Source organism: Pleurodeles waltl, chromosome 3_1 (assembly GCF_031143425.1).
Source record: "Pleurodeles waltl isolate 20211129_DDA chromosome 3_1, aPleWal1.hap1.20221129, whole genome shotgun sequence".
NCBI classification, from domain to species: Eukaryota; Metazoa; Chordata; class Amphibia; order Caudata; family Salamandridae; genus Pleurodeles; species Pleurodeles waltl.
Window position 1 is genome coordinate 669,604,042 of NC_090440.1, and position 20,016 is coordinate 669,624,057.

Below are 20,016 nucleotides of genomic sequence, written 5' to 3' on the forward strand. Positions count from 1 at the left end.
TTTTAAGTTTGATGTGCTTTATCCAGAGCTTCAGAGTGTCAATGATTTTATACATCTGGGAAGACATGGAACGTTTCAGTCCAGACTACACTGAAAAGCCCAAACCCTATCATGGAGCTGCAAAGTACAATAGAAAAATTCTGCAACGAAATAAAATCAGTTTGCTCATTGTATTTTTTTTTTTTTTTTTAAAACATGTCATCTTTATTTAAACTATATTAGTTCAACATTTATCAAACACATCACCATGCAAGAGTTTCAGCAAGATATTTTTTGTTGAATCTGTCGGGGAAATCTTGACAGTGAACACCACTGCATTGGTTTGTATTAAAATGGTGCAACAGAAAGCAGTTTACAAAATGGAGCAATCAGATGAAAAGTTCTTATTTTCCTTTCTTGAATTTCCCTGGAGTAGTGGCAGACTTTGCTTTCTTCTTTGCAGAGCCTTTGGGCTCTGGCACTTTCCTCTTGGTGGAGCTAATAGACCCGGTAACCTTGAAGAAGTCATCCAGTCGTCCCTGTGTGGTACCCTGTCGGTTCTTGGCTAGTTTCTTTGCCCCATTGCGAATTCGATCTTCGTTGAAGTGCTTCTCACCACACATATACTCCACCAGCTTCTCCTCATCAGGCTCTGTCCACTTGAGCTCAGTGCTGCTTGCATCTACCACCTCTGGCTCTAAGAAGAGGCGACGTGCCTCCTTGTGCAGCCAGTTTTCAGGGACAGGGTACTTCTTTGTGTCAATGTTCTCCAAGATCTCTTCAATGCTCTTGTACTGCTTGATTAAGTCAATTGCCCGTTTAGGCCCCACACCCCGGATGGTCTCACAGTAATCACTGCCCAGAAGAATGCACAGGTCCACAAATTGCTCATGTGTCAGCTCCATGTCCTGGTGGATGCGGTTTAGGTGGAACTCTTGGATAGGTAGCTTCTTTGCCTCACTGGCTGTCAGATGCCTCAGCAGGACTGGCGTCCCAAAGGTGAGGGCGTCCATGTCCTCCGTTGCAGCTGCATAAACTTTGCCTGCCTTAACCAAGGCTGCACAAGTAGCCTCTGCCTCACAAGGGGCCTCTACGTAGGGGATTCCCATCAAAGTTAGCAGTTTCTTGCACTCGTCATTGTGCTGCTTTGTAACCTTCACCAGCCTTTTATTGAACTTCTCAATGTTCTCAACCTCACCCGCCTCCACCGCAGCCTCTAGCTGCTTCTCTGCCTCAGCCCGCTTCTCACTGCGCTTAACTAGCTCACCGGATTTCATTTCAGGGGGCTTACCATCAAAGACATAGACAGGTTTGATGCCACTGTCAACCATGCGGATTGTACGGTAGAACATGCCCATCAGATGACTGGTGGTTTCACCGTCTTCATTCTGCAACACATTGCCATCCTGGCGCACGGCGATTAGAAACTGGTAAATGCTCATTGAGGCATCAATGGCCACCTTCCTACCAAAGTAACTCTTGAAGTCATTCTCCTTTATGGCCCCAGGAGCCACATCCGCAATCAGCTTGGCCAGGCCATGAATTCCCATCCTCGTCAGTAAGGAGTCAAGACAAAGAATGATTTCAGGCTGGTGTTCTTTCACTGGTACGTTCCTGTAAACCATTAAGAAACAGAAGAATATGTAAAAATGACTTCCAATAATAAAAGTTAAAGGGAGAGGAAAAGAGGCATGGGTGACTAACATCTACAGTTAACTGGAAAGTTAACCCCAACCATAAGTTCCTCTATGGCAAATCAATTCTTTGGGAATAAGGAAAACTGCTTTTTGATACTTGGGTGAGAGCACATATGCCACTCCAGGCCTGTGAAGTCTGAAAACTCTGCAGTAGCACTCTGGAGGAGTGTTTTTAACCTGTGCTCCAGGAACCCCCGGGGGTTCACAACGTCTACTCAGGGGGTGCACAACTTAAAGAATTAAATAATATTCACAGAATAAAGAAGCAGCATTACAAATTTTAAGACATTATGTAAATGTGAAAGAATTTGAAATTGGATGCTAAAAACTAAGTTAGTATCCTCAGATCGATTTGTAGAAGCGGTATAAGTGCAAACCGAAAACAGTATAGAAGATGAGTGGTCTCAACTGAATTTGGAAAAGCTCCAACCTTCCTATTAAAATTTAGATTGTTTAAAAATGTGTTTGTGAATTAAATACATTTTATAATTTGTGTACTTGCTTGATAAATCCTGGGTTCTGTATCTTTTGTTTTGCAGTTCAAATCATCAAAAATACTTAGGCAGAGGTCCCCGGCTTCCAGTAATGACTCGATGGGAATCCCTGTATTCTAGTAATGGTCCAATGGAGGTCCCCTGGTTCCAGTAATGATTAAGTGGAGGTCCAGAGAACTCAAAAGATTAACACCCACCCACTGATCTAGACCTTTTTGCCCACAGAAAAAAAAAATCTTGTATATTTATCTCAGGAGTCTAAGAATTAGATTGCCACACTCAAGTATTGGCTTAGACTACCTTCTTACTCCACAGGCCTAGCAAAATCCATTGGACCACTCCCTCTGGCGGATCAGGCCAAGCTATTTTTAGGACCTACTCGCCCCTTCTGGTGAGTTGACAAAGAACAGATGTTCTGTTGAGTCAGAAATTGGAGGAGCAATAAAGAAGGCGTTAAATCTTGTGACATTTGCTCTGTGTTCAAAGATAGAGGTCAAAAGTTAGTTTGTCTTACAATTTATTTTCCTTCTCACTGCAGAATTTAGGTATTTTGTCATGTTTTTCCTAACACACAACATTTAAATAGCCAAGTCAATTGTACAAACATTTCCAAAATATATTTCAGTAGTTGCGAAAGTCCATTGTTTGTGCTTGTGTGATGAAAAAAAAAAAAAATGGGATGAAAACAGAATTGTTTACTTGATTGTGTGTAAAGAATACATGTTTTCTGAATCCCTATTTCCACAGATCGGGAATACATTATATAGTTTTATCAGTAAAGCTGCAAGTTAGTGGGAAGGTTTTTGGACATTTCTTGGAAATGTTCTGTCTGCAAATGACAGTGTGCAATCACATCATGCTTTAGCAATATATTTATTAAAAGTGAGTGATTAAACAAACTGAGAAACACTCCTGCCCTGAAGACAATGCTATTAGTAAACTAGGAGGCAAGTAATGGATCATGTGTTCCCTATGTGTGGGACTGGATTCTTTTAATACACGGAGCAAACATTTAGTCTATTTAATCACACAAACGTTTTTTGTACAGAAGAAACGCTGAGCTCACGTTTGAAGATGCACTTGTGACAATGAAGAAAAAGACAACTCTAAACTAAAATATTTGACTAGGATCACAAAATTTGAGACCCGTTGACCTGTCAAGTACATTGCAGTTATGGTCGAGTAGATTATTCAAGTTACTCAACCTGCAGGTCTAGTAAAATGTTTATGATTTTGAGGCCTGCCAGTAAATCCATTGACCCCCAAATTGCACTGAAGAACACCATGCCAGACAAATCACCAAACCCCCACCTCGTGATGATCTGAACATATTCAAGACAGCAAATTCAACAATTTAACTTTCTTGAGAAGACTCCAGATGCATGTTTCTTAAGAGTTATATGGCACAACCAACACTCAAAACCTCATGCCCCAAAACCAATGGACCTTTATGCACTGAATTACCTGAGGGGTGTACTTCCTGCCACACAAACTACACCAGTTTCTAGCCACCTTAGTAAAAGATCAACCCCTCTTGCTGAACTACACACCAGTGTCAAGCAAATCCTAGAACAACCAAAGGAGTTCATCAATGTACCTATCACGCCAAAACACTAAGGTTGCTGTTACCTCCTTTTGACATAGCTGGGCCAGATATAGATGGGCCTTGGCCTCTCCGACCCGAGTGGGATGGTCCCTATTTGAATACGCACATGGCGAAGTGACCACAGTGTGCGTATTGACACACAAGTATTTCACGATAGGAAATAACCCTGGGGGGCTCAGGCCAGCTGAGGTGCACAAGCACCGTGGTGGTGGCTGAAGCCGAAGTGCCACCTGCCTTGGCAGGTTGGTGCATGCGCCAGGGCTAAGTGCCTGGGAAGTGCCAAACAACTATGTGCGTTCGCACTACCCATGAGAGTGCTGTACCCATAGTGATATGGAACACCAAGGCTTATTTGGTCCGGTTGCAAGAATGAGTTGCCTCATACTGTTTAGTATCATTGGACCAGGATGACAAACCTGAACCATTGGTAACAGTAGTTTTGTCATCACTGCCCAAGAAGTGCCTCTTCTTGGAAGTGAGCATTTCTAGATGTTCAGACTGATTCTGGTGGCCCATAAGTTAAGCGTTATTCCATAGGTACCTGGTGAAGAGCACATCTGCACATTCCCCAGATGACTGCTATAAAACTCAGGCATCCAGAATGACATCCCTGCCATTTGGGAGTCTGGTGAGATAGATGAGGAGAGAGGTTGGGACACTTGGCCTCCCAGAGCCTGGCACCCATAAAAATACAGATCTGCATTCCAGGACCCCAGTGTAGACGAGGAAATTTAGGGGAGACACCTGTGGTTCAAAGTAATACCCCCAGTTCAAAGGTTTTACCCAATATAACTAGGGGTACTCCATGTCTGCAACTTAAAGTACCACTGATGGATGCGTGGGACCAGTGCGGCTGAACCGCACTGGCGCACCGTCAGAGAAATCTGGGTGCCCAGGAGTATACCTGTCTAAGGAGAGGGATATGCGCACCCTTGCAGATTAGAGAGACTGGCCTGAGGCTGATTCACTTCCGCTGAGTGGCACCCTTAAGTGGCTCTCCAAGGGCAGGCTGGCTTGCCCCCTGTTCTCTGCATGGACATCAAAGAACTTCGAAGAGTGAGCTACATCATGATCGGTAATAATGTGTGTACATTGTGCCAGATTCCACCTGCAAGAGCAGTGTGTGGGTGGATGAGGAACAAACCCTGGAGACCAGATACAGTGGTTCAGGGTAGCAACATACTGCTCCCACTACAACCCAAAGAGTGCTTTACTTGTTCTAGTATTGCACGACAGTACTTGCATCTTGGTGTTCATCCAGAGAGTCTAGTACGACTAAAGGTCATAGCATACTGGGAAGAGTACCCCAATCCAGAGGGGTATGGCAGTGAGCAATTTCTAAGTGGGATCAAAACTGTCTGGGGCCACTGGAAGTTCACAGGCACCAGAGAGGGTGTCTCCAGTCTTGAGACACAAACCTGGCAACTTGTTGTGTACAACCTGAAGTGTCAAGGGCAGGTCAAGTCAATACGCTCAGACAGCACCTTTCCATTCCGGAGGTGTTGAACTTGGTTACTATTTGTAACATTGGATTGTCTGTCGACGCTGAGCGCTCAGTCTAATGGTTGGCCCTGGTGACCATCCTCCTGTGATTTGCAGAGCTGAGTGACCTTACTATTTTGGAGCCTGACCGTCTCCTCAAATGTTTACTGGCTGCTGTCTTTCTGATCTCTCACATTAAACCAGACACCTGAGGAGTTGTGACTTGGCCGTGAACAGCTGGGTGCCCAGGCAAAAGTACTATTATCTTTGGGGTTGTGGTGGGGCTGGATAGCAGGTTGGGACCAAGAGGGTTTGCAAGCGTACGGCAATCCACTTGCCATCGCATTAGGGTGCCAGATGCAAGTGTATACAAGAATGTGTGCATGCGCACCTGCACCAACTTATACCTAGGCCCTGTGTCTAGGCCCAGGGTGGATGTGAGATAGTAAGAACGAGCGAGTACCTGAGCAGCACTGTGGTGTTGCTGGGTACTTTGGTTCTGCCAGGGAGTTCATAAGGTTGGTGTCACATGTTACTGGCTTGGCTGAGGCCGTTGGTATAGGTGGGAGTGGGGTGATACTGTGTTATACGCACCCTGAATTGAAGTGTTACACTGATCGTGGGTATCATGAGGGTGGGCCTAGTGCTGGCAGCAGGTAGGCACCTTGTGTGGGTTAGGGGAAGGAAAGTGTGTGAGGTCTGCCACAGGTCCTGGCCTGTGGCAGACCAGGACACAGCCTGTTTGTTAGTGGGGGGCTCGGTGAAGTCAAGCAAACGGTTGATGGAATGACTGGACAACATAAGGTTATGTTAGGTTGCAGGGCCATGATTCAAAGGTGACAATGTTGTGATCTATAAAATATATGAGCAGTTTTCAGAAATGAATAATAGAGATTAAGCAAATGGGCATGCAACAAAGTAGGCTACATACTCGGAGTGAAGAGGTATGCAGAAGATTGAAGGTAAGACCGTCCTTCAAAGCAAATAAAGGGGAGGTCACTGAGGTAGTTACAAATTAGATTTCGAACTTGCATGCAAGGTTTAGGGATAAAGCAGGATTCTGACACCATGTACTGATGTATGAAGGAGGATACTGGGATCTGAATGCGACCTACATCTCAGCCAAAGAATTTGCTTCAGCAAATTATTTTAACCTGAGCTATCCTTCTGGATTTCAAAACCAAGTACTCAGTCTTCACCTTTCTTCCTATAGAAGCAGATCAAAAGACACTACAGGGAACTTTAGAATGAATGCCCAGCATTATCTGCCACCATTATTTGTGCACCATATTCTGCCAGCTCAGTTTCCCCTCCGCCCAACACATTGAACCCCTTTATAAGCTTGGAAAAGCCCCCATGTTCATTCTCTATCAAGCCTCGTTTGCCTGCACTACCCAGTAAGAGGCTTGGACACAAAAACAATACTTCCAAGCAGTCACACTTCCTGCTCCTGGTTGGGCTGCTACCAAATTACACTCCAACTCTGCACCTAAATCTCTAGGCAGTGTATGAAAATCTACCCAACCTCTGTCAGAAATTGGATTCACAATTAGAAAAGAGGGGATGGCCAGCCAGCTTTCCACATCTGTTTGTAGCTCTACAAAGGTAACTAGTTATTAAAATGATGCTAACAAACATCTTGAATTGCAAAACCTGAAATCAATCTAACAAAATTGCCCGAGTGCAACCATTGTCTATTCATTGATGTTTAGGTTTTCTTCCTCAGTTTTGGGTTCAGGTTACATGCACACACACATTTTCCACTGAAAGGTTAAAGGGGGCGTTATAGCTGGGTAATGATAATAAGATTATGTAAAAAAAAAAAAAAAAAAAAAAAAAAATCGAACCTTTTTTAAAAGAGGGTGATAGTTAGTTAGAAGAGTACTAATAAAAACTTTTTAAAAAAATATTCACAAGTTGTAGTTTACGGAGCTAACTGTAACTTGCGCCCTCCATGGGACCACACATTACATCACTCATGACGTTCAATGACATCTTCCAAGGAATGTGACAGATCGGTATATGCTTATCATACTGTGAGATATTGAGCATAGTACGCCTAGAACTAATTTTCTAGTCTCTTTACTGCTAATGGGTGGAGGCTTTTGCAACATGCTTGGCCTTGTAATGGGTCCTTGGTGTGTAAAAGGATTGAGTTACTGAATGACAGACAGACATGATGAATCATGTCTTGTTGCTTGCCCACAAATGACTGACTAAATTTGACAGCTTTACTTCAGGGCAAAGGTTGTAGGTGCTTACTCGGACGGGGCCTTGAGTGTCTATAGGGAGTGGCCTCTGCAGGAGATGTTGTGCATAGGATTAAAGACTGTACATCCCAGGTACTTGGCCACCCACGTATGCTTCATTGCCCATAAGAAGTAAACTAGCTTCAAATCGTTCAATACGGGGTGAAGGTTGTGCAAATTAGAATTGCCATTTAAGAGGCCTTTGGTCTCCAAGTGAAGGGATTCTGAACAGGGATATTCTGTTCTCAGTAGGTATTTCCCTACCCACACTTGGTTCATTTCCCATGAGAAGTCACCTATCCATGAAAGGATCATACAAAGCCAACGCTGTACATAGTAGGTGTTTGGCAACCTAATGGCTTGGGTATCTGGAGAGAACAGGTTCGCCATGAAGAGTTGTTCACAGGGCAAAGACTGTGTGCAGCAGGGGCTTCTACACCCATGTCTAGTTGACTGCCCAGATGAAGTTGACTATCCATAACGTGTTCGCTACAGGACGATGGCTGTACATAGGAGCTTGGATCACCTAAAGGGGCTAGTGAATCTAAACAGTAGCTGTTGCGTTACATGATTCAGCAGCATTTAGCCCTTAATTTACTTTTATATGTGAAATGATGTGCTTGTTAGCTTAATTTGAACAGCAGTAGGTGGAACAATGTAATTTAAAGTGGCATGATCTATGTAATGTATGAGGTCATAAGCAGTGCATGACAGTGGTGCAAGTTATAGTTATCTCTGTAAACTATAACTGGTAAATTTCAGTGTTTTTTAAAATTGTTTTTATGTTATTACAAAACTCAACTATATTGTAATTTTAACTTTTTCCCCCCCTTCAATTAGTTTGCGCGAGGTCTGTCACAGGTCCTGGTGCTGCGTCCAAACACAGCATGTTCATTATAATGTTCTCTTAACACTCCACACTGCACGTTTCTACATTATTATTATCCAGTTTAATGATGTTCAGTTCACTGACCTTGGAAGTATGGAGACTACATTTTTACGCTAAAAATGAGTGCAAATAGCAACATCCTGCCAAGTATAGGTGAACAGAAATTTTTAAGATGGACCAGCACTTTCATGCTCAATGACCCTGGTTAAACTTTAAATGATGAAGAGGAATGACGTGTATGTGTTAACTTGTACGTGTACCTATGCATCTGTTGTGCGACTTCTAAATCTCAGAAGTGTTGCATCTACAATGGGTTAAATTTAACACATGGCACTGCAGACAAAGTGCCCAAGGCATATTAAAACATCAGGAAGTAACTGGACACCTTGTCAAAGAGGGGACATACACCTTACATCTTTACTGCCTTCTACGATACAAGGGTAAACAGACTACTTCTATAGTTTACACCCCAAGAGCAGGAAATGGTTGGCATGCGGCAATTCCTATCGCCCAACACCCGGGGCATATTGTTTGGGGTCACGGGCAACAAGTTTTCATGTTTATTTTGTCCTTGGGAGAAGTAGGCCCAACCCCCTGCAGCACAAACCCTTTGACTGCCTTTTTTACAGAGAAGGAAACTGTCTGCAGTTGATGTAATATGTGTGTCCATAAGTTAGTGCTGTTCAAACGTGTGTTTATGGTTCATTAATGAAAAGCCTTCATTATTAGGGTGAGTGATGTACATAAATATTTTACGGTCACATTGAACAGTGGTTAAAGTTAAAAAAATAAAATGGGTTTAGCAATATGAGGCTAAGTGTAATGCTCCCAGAATGTGCTCTGATTAGATGCAAATGTTTGCAGAAGCTTGTAAGGCAGAGGGATGATTTTTTGCTTTCAAAATGAAATGTTCAGAAACAAATGCAAGTAGGAAACGAACGTTTCGCTACTATGCTATTTCTTTGAAGCGTCATTTAGTAAAATGTGTTGATGCACCCTAGTATTTCAAAAAATATATTCCTAATGAAAAATCAGTGTAATCATTTTCAACAAGATTATGGGAAGCATGAAAATAAACAAACACTGGCAAAGCCAACCGATCCAACATTTTTTTTGTGAGTCTTTTGGTTTCGTCAATGTGTGTCTTGTTTTTCCATGACTTTTGTTAACACTATTGTTGTGGGATTTGCCAGGCCCTCACTACTGTAACAAACATTGGCAAAAATAAAAAAATAAAAGTTGTTGGTCTCAAAAAGCACACATTGACACCAGTAGCATAACCAAGGCCCCCCTACTCCCCTCGACAGTCCCCCTTAGCACAGCATCTGCTCTGAGTCCATGTTCTTTGCAGAGGGGGGCCCCCCTCCGGTTTCGTTACACCACTGATTGCCACAGTAGCTCGTGGCACTGAACAAAACTACTTTGTGTGCCTATATGCTCCTTGTGGAAGAGCAGAATGTGAGCACTCACAGTAAAGCCAGCTAGTATTCTAGCCCTACTATAGTAGTACCCCTGGCATAATCAGAGAGGATATTATCAGAGCTCTTACGTAATGAGATTGCTGCCATAATTTGTCACCGCACTACATGGCACCAAAGGGACAAGAGATTGTTTCTTAACTCTACTTGTCCCATAAAAAACAACATGCTCCATGGACAAGTAGATGTTTTATTAAATTCCACACCCCTGATGTCATATACGGGTTGCTTACTGCAGGTTTTAATTTAACATTTGTTTAAATGTTAAGTCAATCAACTAAAATGATTAGTATATTATGCGCCCATATTCCCGAATATTCTCATCTATGTTGGCAATCCAACTTGTATTCTAACCAAACAACCACTTTTGTCTCCAGTAAGGCAGCCCCCACAGAAGACACCCAAATCTGTGTCAAAGCACTGTGTCACCAACACCACTCGAAAAAGCAAACAACGTTGTTTAAAATACAACTTAGACCACCAACACTGATGAAAATATTCAAGAATATGGCAGTATATACTGATGATCTTAACTGACTGGCTTACAATTTAAACAAATGTGGATGCCCTGAAGCAATTCACAGTAAGAACAAAGCGCTTTGGCTGCATTTTTTGGCAAAAACATTTGGAATCAAAACTTTATGACTGTCTTGAAATGAAATAAAGATGATAAGGAAGAGTCTACAATTTGATTGAACCCCTATGCATATTTTTTACTTGACTTGTGTTTATGTACATTCTGATTTGCAGTGTATCCTAGAGCAGCAAAAACTCTGTATGCGCATCACCTTCGGAAACTATTGATGCGACAAGGGGAGGTGCTGTTCTTTTATACCTGCTGCTCAGTATATGCCATTAATCCCAAAGTGTGCCATGTGCCCGAACTAGGATTGCCAACCTCACTACAAATAAAACACAACATGCAGTTGCCAGATCATTCATTGTTCCTTTTGTTGTTACGTTCAAAAACACTTTGCTCCCTTCTGCACCTAGGTTCACACTTTACGAACGAAACAAACATTACAATGTAAGAACTTGCTTCCTTATTTAACACATCAGATTGTTTCTGCCTCTAGGCTACGAGTACGTTTTAGCACAGTTAGTCTGCTTCCAGTGGACCAACACACTTCAAAACAATCATCTATAACAGAACTGCCAATTGTTGGAAATATGGCAACCTGTTGAAATGGAGCGAGGTGGCAAACTTACTTCAGTTTCGCATTGTATTAGCAAGTGTACTGCTTTAGACGGAGTAGTTCACCATGGTACTTTGCCTCATTGACATCCGCCCATCTACCACACTCCAATGCTCGTTTTGTAATGCTCTCGATGGCCTTTACTGCGATATCATTCTCATCTCGCTCCATTTATCCCCGGTTTGGCAGAAGAATCGGGCGAACCTAGGAGTCGGTACCGCAGAGGGGAAAACTGGTCAGTGGGGGCAGCGGTGGAGCCTTGTTAAGGGGTTGGACACGAACACAGCTGCCTCTGCTCCATAGCAGAATCGACCATCAGATTTAGGAAATACTTGCAAGATGCTGGTTATTCGATACCATGTCTCTCCGAGACTATCTTCACCAGGAAATAAAACATCTTCACCAAAACAGACTCCTCTCCTTACTACTCAACTTCGTTTAAGTTCTCTTTAGTTCGCATGTCGATAAAACCTTCTATAACTAAGACAACAACGTAAAACACACGGCACAACTCTCATCAAATTATCGTGAAGCATGAGCTAAAACTATACACTTTTAAGCACTTTCCTAGATTAAGCCATATATAAAGTCCGGGGCCTCTCAAGAATACTTTTCTATGTTGAGTAGTAAATATCTCTAACGTGCCTCACAAGTGAAAATATTAAAACTACACGTTGGGCATCTTGTTAGCCTTGGCTCTCAAAATGACATTTGTTTCATCTTGGCATCTCCCTATATACAGTATCGGAGGAAGGCTGTTTGGGGACTACGGCAGCTACCTGCTCAATACTTACAGAGACCGCCTGTTATTCCACACACGTGTCCACCGACCGTAGCTGATCCTGTACGAATGTAGTTCATCCGTAAGTTTAACACTTCCGATCGGATAACAGCCAATGCCGCGGCTGAACATATTCAGGAGTTTCTGCTAGGGGGCGGGTCTGCTAATGTTTAAGGTGACCTAGGATTGGAGCATTAGGACATCCCATCAAATCCTAGAGCGTGATGCAACATTTCGAAGTGCTGATTGGCTGTGGAGTCCGCGCGTTTTTTTTTTTTTTTTTTTTTTTTTGCCTGATGCCTGGTTCTTAGCGAAGCTGCAGCAGCCGCCCACTTTCGAAAGTGGCGGGCTGAGAGAGCTCAGCCGGAAGTGATGTAGTCACGGATTGAACTGCGACTGGGGGTCGGGTGGCACAGGTTAAGTCGTGCCGTTATCACCTGCTCTGGATAGGAGGGAGAAAGGGGATGGGAGAACATCGCTGAGTGGAGCACCAGGTGATGAGAGGGAGAGAGGTGGTTAGACCCCTGTTACAGTCTGCTGTCTGTTCACGACTAAAGCTGGGCAGACTATATTGAAAAGCATTTGTAGCTAGCGTTTAGGCCGGGCTTCACCACCATAACTGGCATATGTGCCAACTCTCCCAATTCAGGTGGGAGACTACCGATTTCAAAGCTAGTCTCGATTTCTGCATGCAGAAACTCGTACCAAAAACAAGCATTTGCAATGCAATAGGTCACGCATTTGTGTAAGAGATAGAGCTATTGGCATTGTGAATGACAATGTCTTCTCTGTGTGTTTTGGTTTGGACTGGTTACTGTTAGTCGAATGGCGTATACACTTCCAGAGGAGGGCCACTGCAAATCAAACCTGAGGTGCTTTGGCAGAGCTAGTTGTGCCATTGATTTGTGGCCAGCCAGGTACTGCCACGCCTGAGTTTGAAAAAATTTACCTCATTTCTAACATAAGGCAAAAGGTAAAAAGGCTTATTTAATTTTGTTGATTTTCAAGGGTTAGTGGATAGTGACTCTGCAAGTGTGTGGGGATAAGAGGAGATGCCAAAACCCAACACACTACGTGGAACGGTCAAAAGAAATGTCCGATTTACAGCACTTTGTAAATGCAAATCACTGCACTAGACCACATCTGTAAACTGCCCCCAAGGGCACCATGAATCATCAACCAGCACTGTAGGAAGAAAAGAAAAAACAATAGTCATGTGTAGCATGATGGAGACCCACACGAGGTCCAAAGGAGCAAGAGTGCTGGGTACATAAAGAAACTGACAGTTTATGGAAGCAAGGAGAAATGCAAATGAAGTTCACCATCCCGTGAATGTGTTCACAATGACTTATTGCCATATTTGAAACAGCAACTATGTTTTGGTAAAATATGGCACTTATGGTGGATTGAGTGACAAATATGGTAAATTCATATTTACTGGAAAGAGCAGCAAGCGCGGAGTGGTGTTTTTTGTCAGTCGCTCTGGCCATAGACCACTCTCTGGGCTAGTCAAATTTAAATTTTTAATAAGTTGCTAAACTGGGCACAAAGCAGTGTATTTGTATTTATAAAGCGCATTCCGGCCAAGGCATCGAAGCGCTAAAAAGGTAAGAGACGTGTCCACTGTGTGAGAGAGAACTCAAAAGAAGGTATTAGCGTGGAAAGAGCCATGTTTTTGACTAACTTCCTAAAGACTAAATAAAATAGTTCCTTCCTGATAGTCAAAGGTAGGGAATTCCAGCACTTTGATGCAGCCACCATAAAGGCTTTATCTCCCCATTTTGCTTTGTAGTTACTGGGAACCTGAATTCTGAAAGCTCCTGCTGAGCGAAGAAAACGTTTGGGTCTATACCAAAATAGTTTGGAGACCAAATATTTGGAGCTGTTTCCATAAACTGCTTTATGGGTCAAACATAAGGTTTTAAAAATAGTGCGCTGGGCCACTGGAAGCCAGTGCAGTTGTTTTAAGCTGTCACTAGCCGAAGCTGAACGAGGGAGGTTCAGGATTGCCCTAGCAGCAGTATTTTGGATCAGCTGAAGTTTGTTCAGGGATGATTTGTCTAGATTAAACAGCAGGGCATCACAATAGTCCAATTTGGACATCACCAAAGCCAAGGTTACTGTAATTTTCCATTCCCTTTGAAGGCTGGGAAAGACTTTCTTTAGCATTTTTAGTGTCCAAAAACTAGTTTTCACAATATGATTAACGTGTAGTCTAAAAGAGAGACAAATTGTCAAAAATGACCCCTAAGTTTCTTGTAGAGGTAGTAGGGACTGGGAGACTGCTGCAGTCGGTCGGCAAGAATTCCACAGTTCACTCCCTGATCCAAAGCAAAGTATTTCAGTTTTGTCCCCGTTTAATTTAAGCTACTAGTAACATCCTTTACAACAGCGCTAGTATTCTCCGGGCCTCATAGTGCAATAGAAGCTGAAATAATGGCCGGATGTGGCCGCTACGCATTGCAGGGGCTAGCGGCAGGGGGATATTTATACACAAAGCAGTAAATACCAGTGTGTCACTTATTGTCACCTGTAATCCCTTTTTTATTTTAATTGGAAAATGACACCAGGTGACTCCGTTGGGGATGAAACCATTTACATATCTGCTGCGGGGACAATATTTTAATTCTTTTTTTTTTTTTTCCGTAAAGAGCAAGTTGCATGCTGGCTTTTCATGTGAAGGGGTGCTGCGACTTCACTCCCTTATAGTCCTTCATTCTTGGAGACTTAGAAAACGTAAGGCACAATGCTTGGGAACAAAGCTGGTTCAGTGTTCTGGGGCTTGTTGACTTTCTGTTTGTTTAGCCCACAAAGCATTAGGGCGTGCGTTTCCGGAGTGCTGTGAATAATTTATTATCGTCTCTCCTGCTGTTCTGGGAGAGGCACTTAGAGGGTTTCTGTGTTATTTTTTTTATTTTTTTTTTTTTTACTTATGAAACAGCTTCAGCATGAAGCGGCAGCGGAGGCCCACCCATCTCCCGGGTGACTTGCTGCACACTGTAATTAACTGCATGCACAGAGAGAGCCGAAATTGTGCCATGCTCCTGTACTACCATGTTGTTTGCCGTGGACCCAGTAAATACATTCAGAAAAAACACCTCCTGCCCTGTCAATAAATGAAAACTAAATTACTTCATGCACCTTCATTCTGCATGCAATTAGCACATATGGTGCGCGGATCACAAAGTCTCAGCCAGAACGCTAAAGTTCAACCAATCAGTCAATTGCCTACTACGTGCATGGGGTGAGCTGAGTGCGTCCATGCTCCTCCACCACCATGATGTTTGGCGGTGTGGGTCTGCTAAATAAATACCTCATGCTGGCTGCAATTAGAACACCGCACGCAGAGGCAACAACCCCTGGAGTGGGAGGTGCGGAAAGGATGGCATAGGAAAGCTGCAATAAAATATGGCCCCAAGCACACAGAGAGAAAGAAATGATAAAGTAGACCCTGAAACCAAGAGATAAAGAACCAAAGCATAGATATATAGTACTTGGTACCTGCTCCCCGGAGGAAAAAAGCAGGGACAAAGAGGAAGGATTGACCATTAGAATGGCAGGATTTTTAAAGGACACTGAAACAAACAAAATAAATGTCTTTAAGCCTACCAGAAAGGTACACTAAATTATACAAGAGGTTGTACGCTTATGCTCAACCTAATAAAATGTTGATGCCTGTCAATGCATACTCCAGTCTCCCCCATCAAGAATTACTTTTGACATCAAAGGTTGACACTTTGGCCCTCATTATGACTGCAGCATTATTTTCCCAAGACCGCCAGTGCTGGCAGTCTTCTGACTGCCATATTATGACTGCCACCGGATATGCACACCGCCAGCGGTCGGATATCCGGCGGCATTCACTACGGCAGTCGGCGGCACTTAGGTGGTTCCACTGCTGACACTGCCACCCCAGAAAAAGACCGCCACACAGAATTACAACCAGTAATTCTGTGTGGCGGTCTTTTTCTGGTGAGGCGGTGCCGCCGATGGGAGTGCCGGGTCCCATCCTCTCACGGAGGAGCACCTCATCGGACGAGGTAAGTGCCATCTTGAAGGGGAGGGGGGGGTGAATGGTTGTGTGTGAATGTGTATGCGTGTCATGTTTGTGGGGGGGGGGGGCGAGTGATTGTGCCTGTGTTTGTGTAAATGTGGTGATGCATGGGGATGGGGTTGTGTGCATAGGTGAATGTGTAAGGGGTAAGGGGGGTGTGACTGAGTTTGTACAGGTGCATGTATGTTTCTATGTGTATATGGTGTGTGCGTGCTGTGTGGTACGATTGGGGGTAGGGGGTGGTTGTGTGAAGTTGAGTGAGGTGGGGTTGGAGTTGTGTATGTATGTGATTGACGGGAGGGGGTAGGGGATGAGAGTATGCATGTGTGATGTGTATGGGTATGTATGCGTGTCTATGGGGGTGAATATTGTGAGTGGGGGTGGGATTGTGTGGGTGCATGCATGTGTGCGAAGGTGTTTGGGGGGTATCCTGGTGACAGGAACACCAGTTCTTGACATTGGGATACCTTTCCACCAGCATTTTTGTGGCGGTGAGACCGCCAGAAAATGCTGGCGGTGCCCGTAGTTGGAATAACCTCGCCGTTTATCTGACTCCCACCGGGCTGCAGTAAAAGGACGGCGGGGACGCAGCGGTTTGGCAGTGGCCAAACCGCCACAGTCGTAATATGGCAGTTTGCACCGCCGGTCCAGCGGAGGTGAGACCACCAGGGTCAAATGAGGGCCTTTGTCCTTAGTTATTGGAGAAGATTAGAGCATGTGACAGGCTTCAAAAACATTTTTAGGACAGTTTTACATAGCAGAAACAAAATAGAGTTTCGAACTCTGTTCTTGTTTGGGATATAATATTAAACCACCAACAATGAAATGCTGATTGTTTGTCACCATGAATACCAATAGACCTGTATGAGCAATATGTCAGTAGGGAAAATACGTCTCCTGACTAGTTTTTTAAATCTCATATTTTCCAGCTCTAAAATGTTGGCATGTATAAAGTGACTTTGCAGAGACTAGTAAGAATATGAATTGGGTGTTAGTCTTCAAAGTTGCATAATGGTTTCTAGCAGACACGGACAATTGATGCCCAATTTGTTAGATGACGTTGGTTCGATCCGCAGCCTTGTGCTAATTTGTTTCTTCTTTATGAGGAGCATACCAAACTGTTGTGGCTTTACTAAATGTGAAGGCCACATTTTCCATGTACATGCTATCTTGTATGTCCTCTATACCATAAAGAGGCTTTAAGGTTTCTTTCCAGTCCTTACCACATCTAAGCAAGACCTATCATTTAGCTCTTCTATTTCATGTGTTTGGGTGTATAGCATTTACAAGCTTTTCTGGTCTAGCTTTCGTAGAATAGATTTTTTCCCCAGGTCATCTGATCTTATCCCTTGGTCCATGTGCAGTGCCTATTGAGGAGGTTCGTGTACATATGACCGCTGATAATTTTTTTCTGTCACTAATTATAAGCATTTTAAGGTAAATAGCTATGTAAATATATTTTCTCCAATAAGGATAATAGTTTTTTGCAGTTGTAATAATACTTACTGGAAGTCTATTATATTGTCTCTCAAGCATATTTGAAATATGCATTATTCAGTGAAGTGTTTTAAGAACGGTTTTAGTCAGAAGCTGATTGTTAGTTCTGGGCGGAGCAAGTGTAAATGTGCAGTTTCTGTTCATATTTAGACATGCTCCAACCTGATCTAGCAATTACCTTCTGACCAAAGACACTTATTTTGCATTGTCTATGATTTTCCAGAAATTCATACACATTGGCACACTTAGAGAGCCCGTTTTCTAATCACTCCGAGATCAATGCATGCACATACAGGTAGACTGACAAAAAGGTCTATCGAGGCTGCATTATCCCACCAATTGCTTTACATGGTCAGGCACTTAGACTGCAAGCAGCTATACCTCTTGTAAAGGGCACACAGCTGCGCTTTTCAGCAGAGCTGATATTCTTCCACATACTGAGTACCACTTCCCAATAGTCTGCATGTACTCCAGCATGCGCACGTTGTCTTGTTAAGTTCTCTCGAATATTTTAGATTTGTAGGGTTTGGAATTCTGAGTGTGTGCATACCCAAGGCAGAAAACCAGTTGCAGTGCAACCCGTACAAAACCTATGGGGCGATGTATGCATAAGATGTGTTTCAGGTAATGTTCATTCCCACAAGACATGATGATAATTAGTGGAACACTAAATTTTCATTTATAAATTAAAACACACTCTGGGATCACTAGAAAACGATGGCCTGATTCACAAAGGTAAACATATACTTTTATATAAGTTTACAATTGTTTGCTATTCACAAAGGTATTTTAATAATATATTTACGACTCCAGAGTGTCCACACATAAAAAGATGGACTGTCCTATCTTTTTATGTGTGGAGACTCTGCAGTCTTAAAGATACTACTAGTAAAATGCCTTTGTGAATAGCAAACAGTTATAAACATATACAGAAGTGTAAGTTTACCTTTGTGAATCAGGACCAGAGTGTAGATTTTAAAATATTCATTTAAAAATGTAAATCCAATCTAGTGCACACAATATGAGTTATCACACTGAAGGTAAACATTAAGGCAACAATAAAGATTATGACTAATATAAAAAAAAGTACTCCAACATTATTTCTATGCATTATTAATCAATAAAAACACAATTTCCTACCTCTTTAAGTGCTGCGCTGGTTCCAGAACATTAGTAGCATATTACTAGTAGAAGCCTATTATAAGTTTTAACGATGGTTCACACTTGTCTACCTGATTCCAGAACAAAAATTACAATTTGTAGCTCACGAAGGCAGCGCTTTGTGCTTGTGATAAGCACAGTCAGCAGCGCTACCAGCCAGACAGCTAGTTAAGGCCGACTGCCTCCCAGCTTCGGTTAAGGCAGGTGTGTAGCTGTGTATGTCCTTGTGTTGCCTGCAGTCAAGATCCTCTCTGCTTTTAGCTGTCTTTGCCTCGTTTTAATAGATTATTCAGGGTTTTGTTGAAAACCTTCAGATTAAACAAGAAATGGTGTAATGCTGTTTCATCTACTTTCACTCTATCAGGAAGTGTTCTCTTGAAAAGCCAGCATAATGTAACACATAGTTATCAATGTTCTAGAAACTGTAATTTCATAATAATGAGGAAACATAAAAAATATCAAAAGCAACGATTAAAAATACAAATATATTCATGTAAGATTGATTATCATATTTGTAGGAACAGAACAGTGTGAAAAAGAATGCACACTTGATTTAATCACATGTAAGACAACACATGATACTTGATACACCGCAGAATTATAAGATGAGCAGTGAACATATGTGTTTATAAAATTATGTTGTAAATGTCCTGTCTTGTGTGTGAAGAATAAAATACAATGTGCAACAGATCAGCAAAATGTTGGAAACTGCTTCTGCAGGAGCCTTTTCATTTTAGACTGAAAGAGGGCTGTTTGTAAGACAAAAGTTTCTGCCACTGTTTTGCTTCACTAATGACCGAGCTGAATCACTCATGCACTGACAAAAATCTCTGGAATGCGCTTCTTAGCCTAAAGAAGACATTTGTTATTTCACTTCGCTGAAAGCACACATTTAAAAATGGTCACAGCAATGAAATGAAAACATGTACAAATGATTCTCCACTGGAATATACACAGCAAATGTATGTATCTATAATATAATGCAAAGCAAATAATGCATTAAAAAATATGCATCACCATGAGGCAAGGGCACAACTGCTTCATCTCCCTCTTATTCAGCATCAGATCCCAGAATCGATTGAGGAGAGAGAGAGATCAAATATCCTCATGGGAAGGATGACACACCCATGCGTCCTGGGCATGTCTGAGATCTGAATCACTCTCAGTCCCCGGTCCATCTGGTCTCAGCCTCTTATATTTTGAACAAACAAGAGCGGAAAATTCTAGAACCTTTTTCTCACTGCAAAAGTTTATTTATTCAAAAAATGCTGATTGCTTTAGGCCAGCTTTGAAAATAACATGTTGGGACTTGGGCACAGTCCCAAAATGCCACTTCAATACAAGACCGTTCCCTGCCGTTTTAGTACATTCTTATCAGCCTAAGCCCTTGGTGGGAAAGAACCCCCCCAAAAAAACATGAACACATTGTACAACGTGGAAATCTACTTGCAGC

At 42.6% G+C, this 20,016-nt stretch overlaps 1 protein-coding gene across 1 annotated transcript; it reads right to left on the reverse strand.

Annotated features, from left to right (window-relative positions):
- FEN1 (flap structure-specific endonuclease 1) lies at positions 1-12,015 on the reverse strand. The gene is made up of 2 exons (XM_069223235.1): positions 11,865-12,015; positions 1-1,593 (listed from the first exon to the last, which is right to left on the reverse strand). Exons 1-2 carry the CDS (start codon positions 11,981-11,983, stop codon positions 384-386), a joined length of 1,329 nt encoding a protein of 442 aa, XP_069079336.1. The 5' UTR covers positions 11,984-12,015; the 3' UTR covers positions 1-383.
- Positions 12,016-20,016: the final 8,001 nt, after the last annotated feature.

Bases quoted from the DNA above. Each gene is read 5' to 3' on its own strand.
- FEN1 (XM_069223235.1), bottom strand. From the start codon at position 11,983: ATGTTCAGCCGCGGCATTGGCTGTTATCCGATCGGAAGTGTTAAACTT. The intron at 1,594-11,864 runs GTAAGTATTGAG...AATGGTTTACAG, and splicing joins TGGAATAACAGGCGGTCTCT to GAACGTACCAGTGAAAGAAC.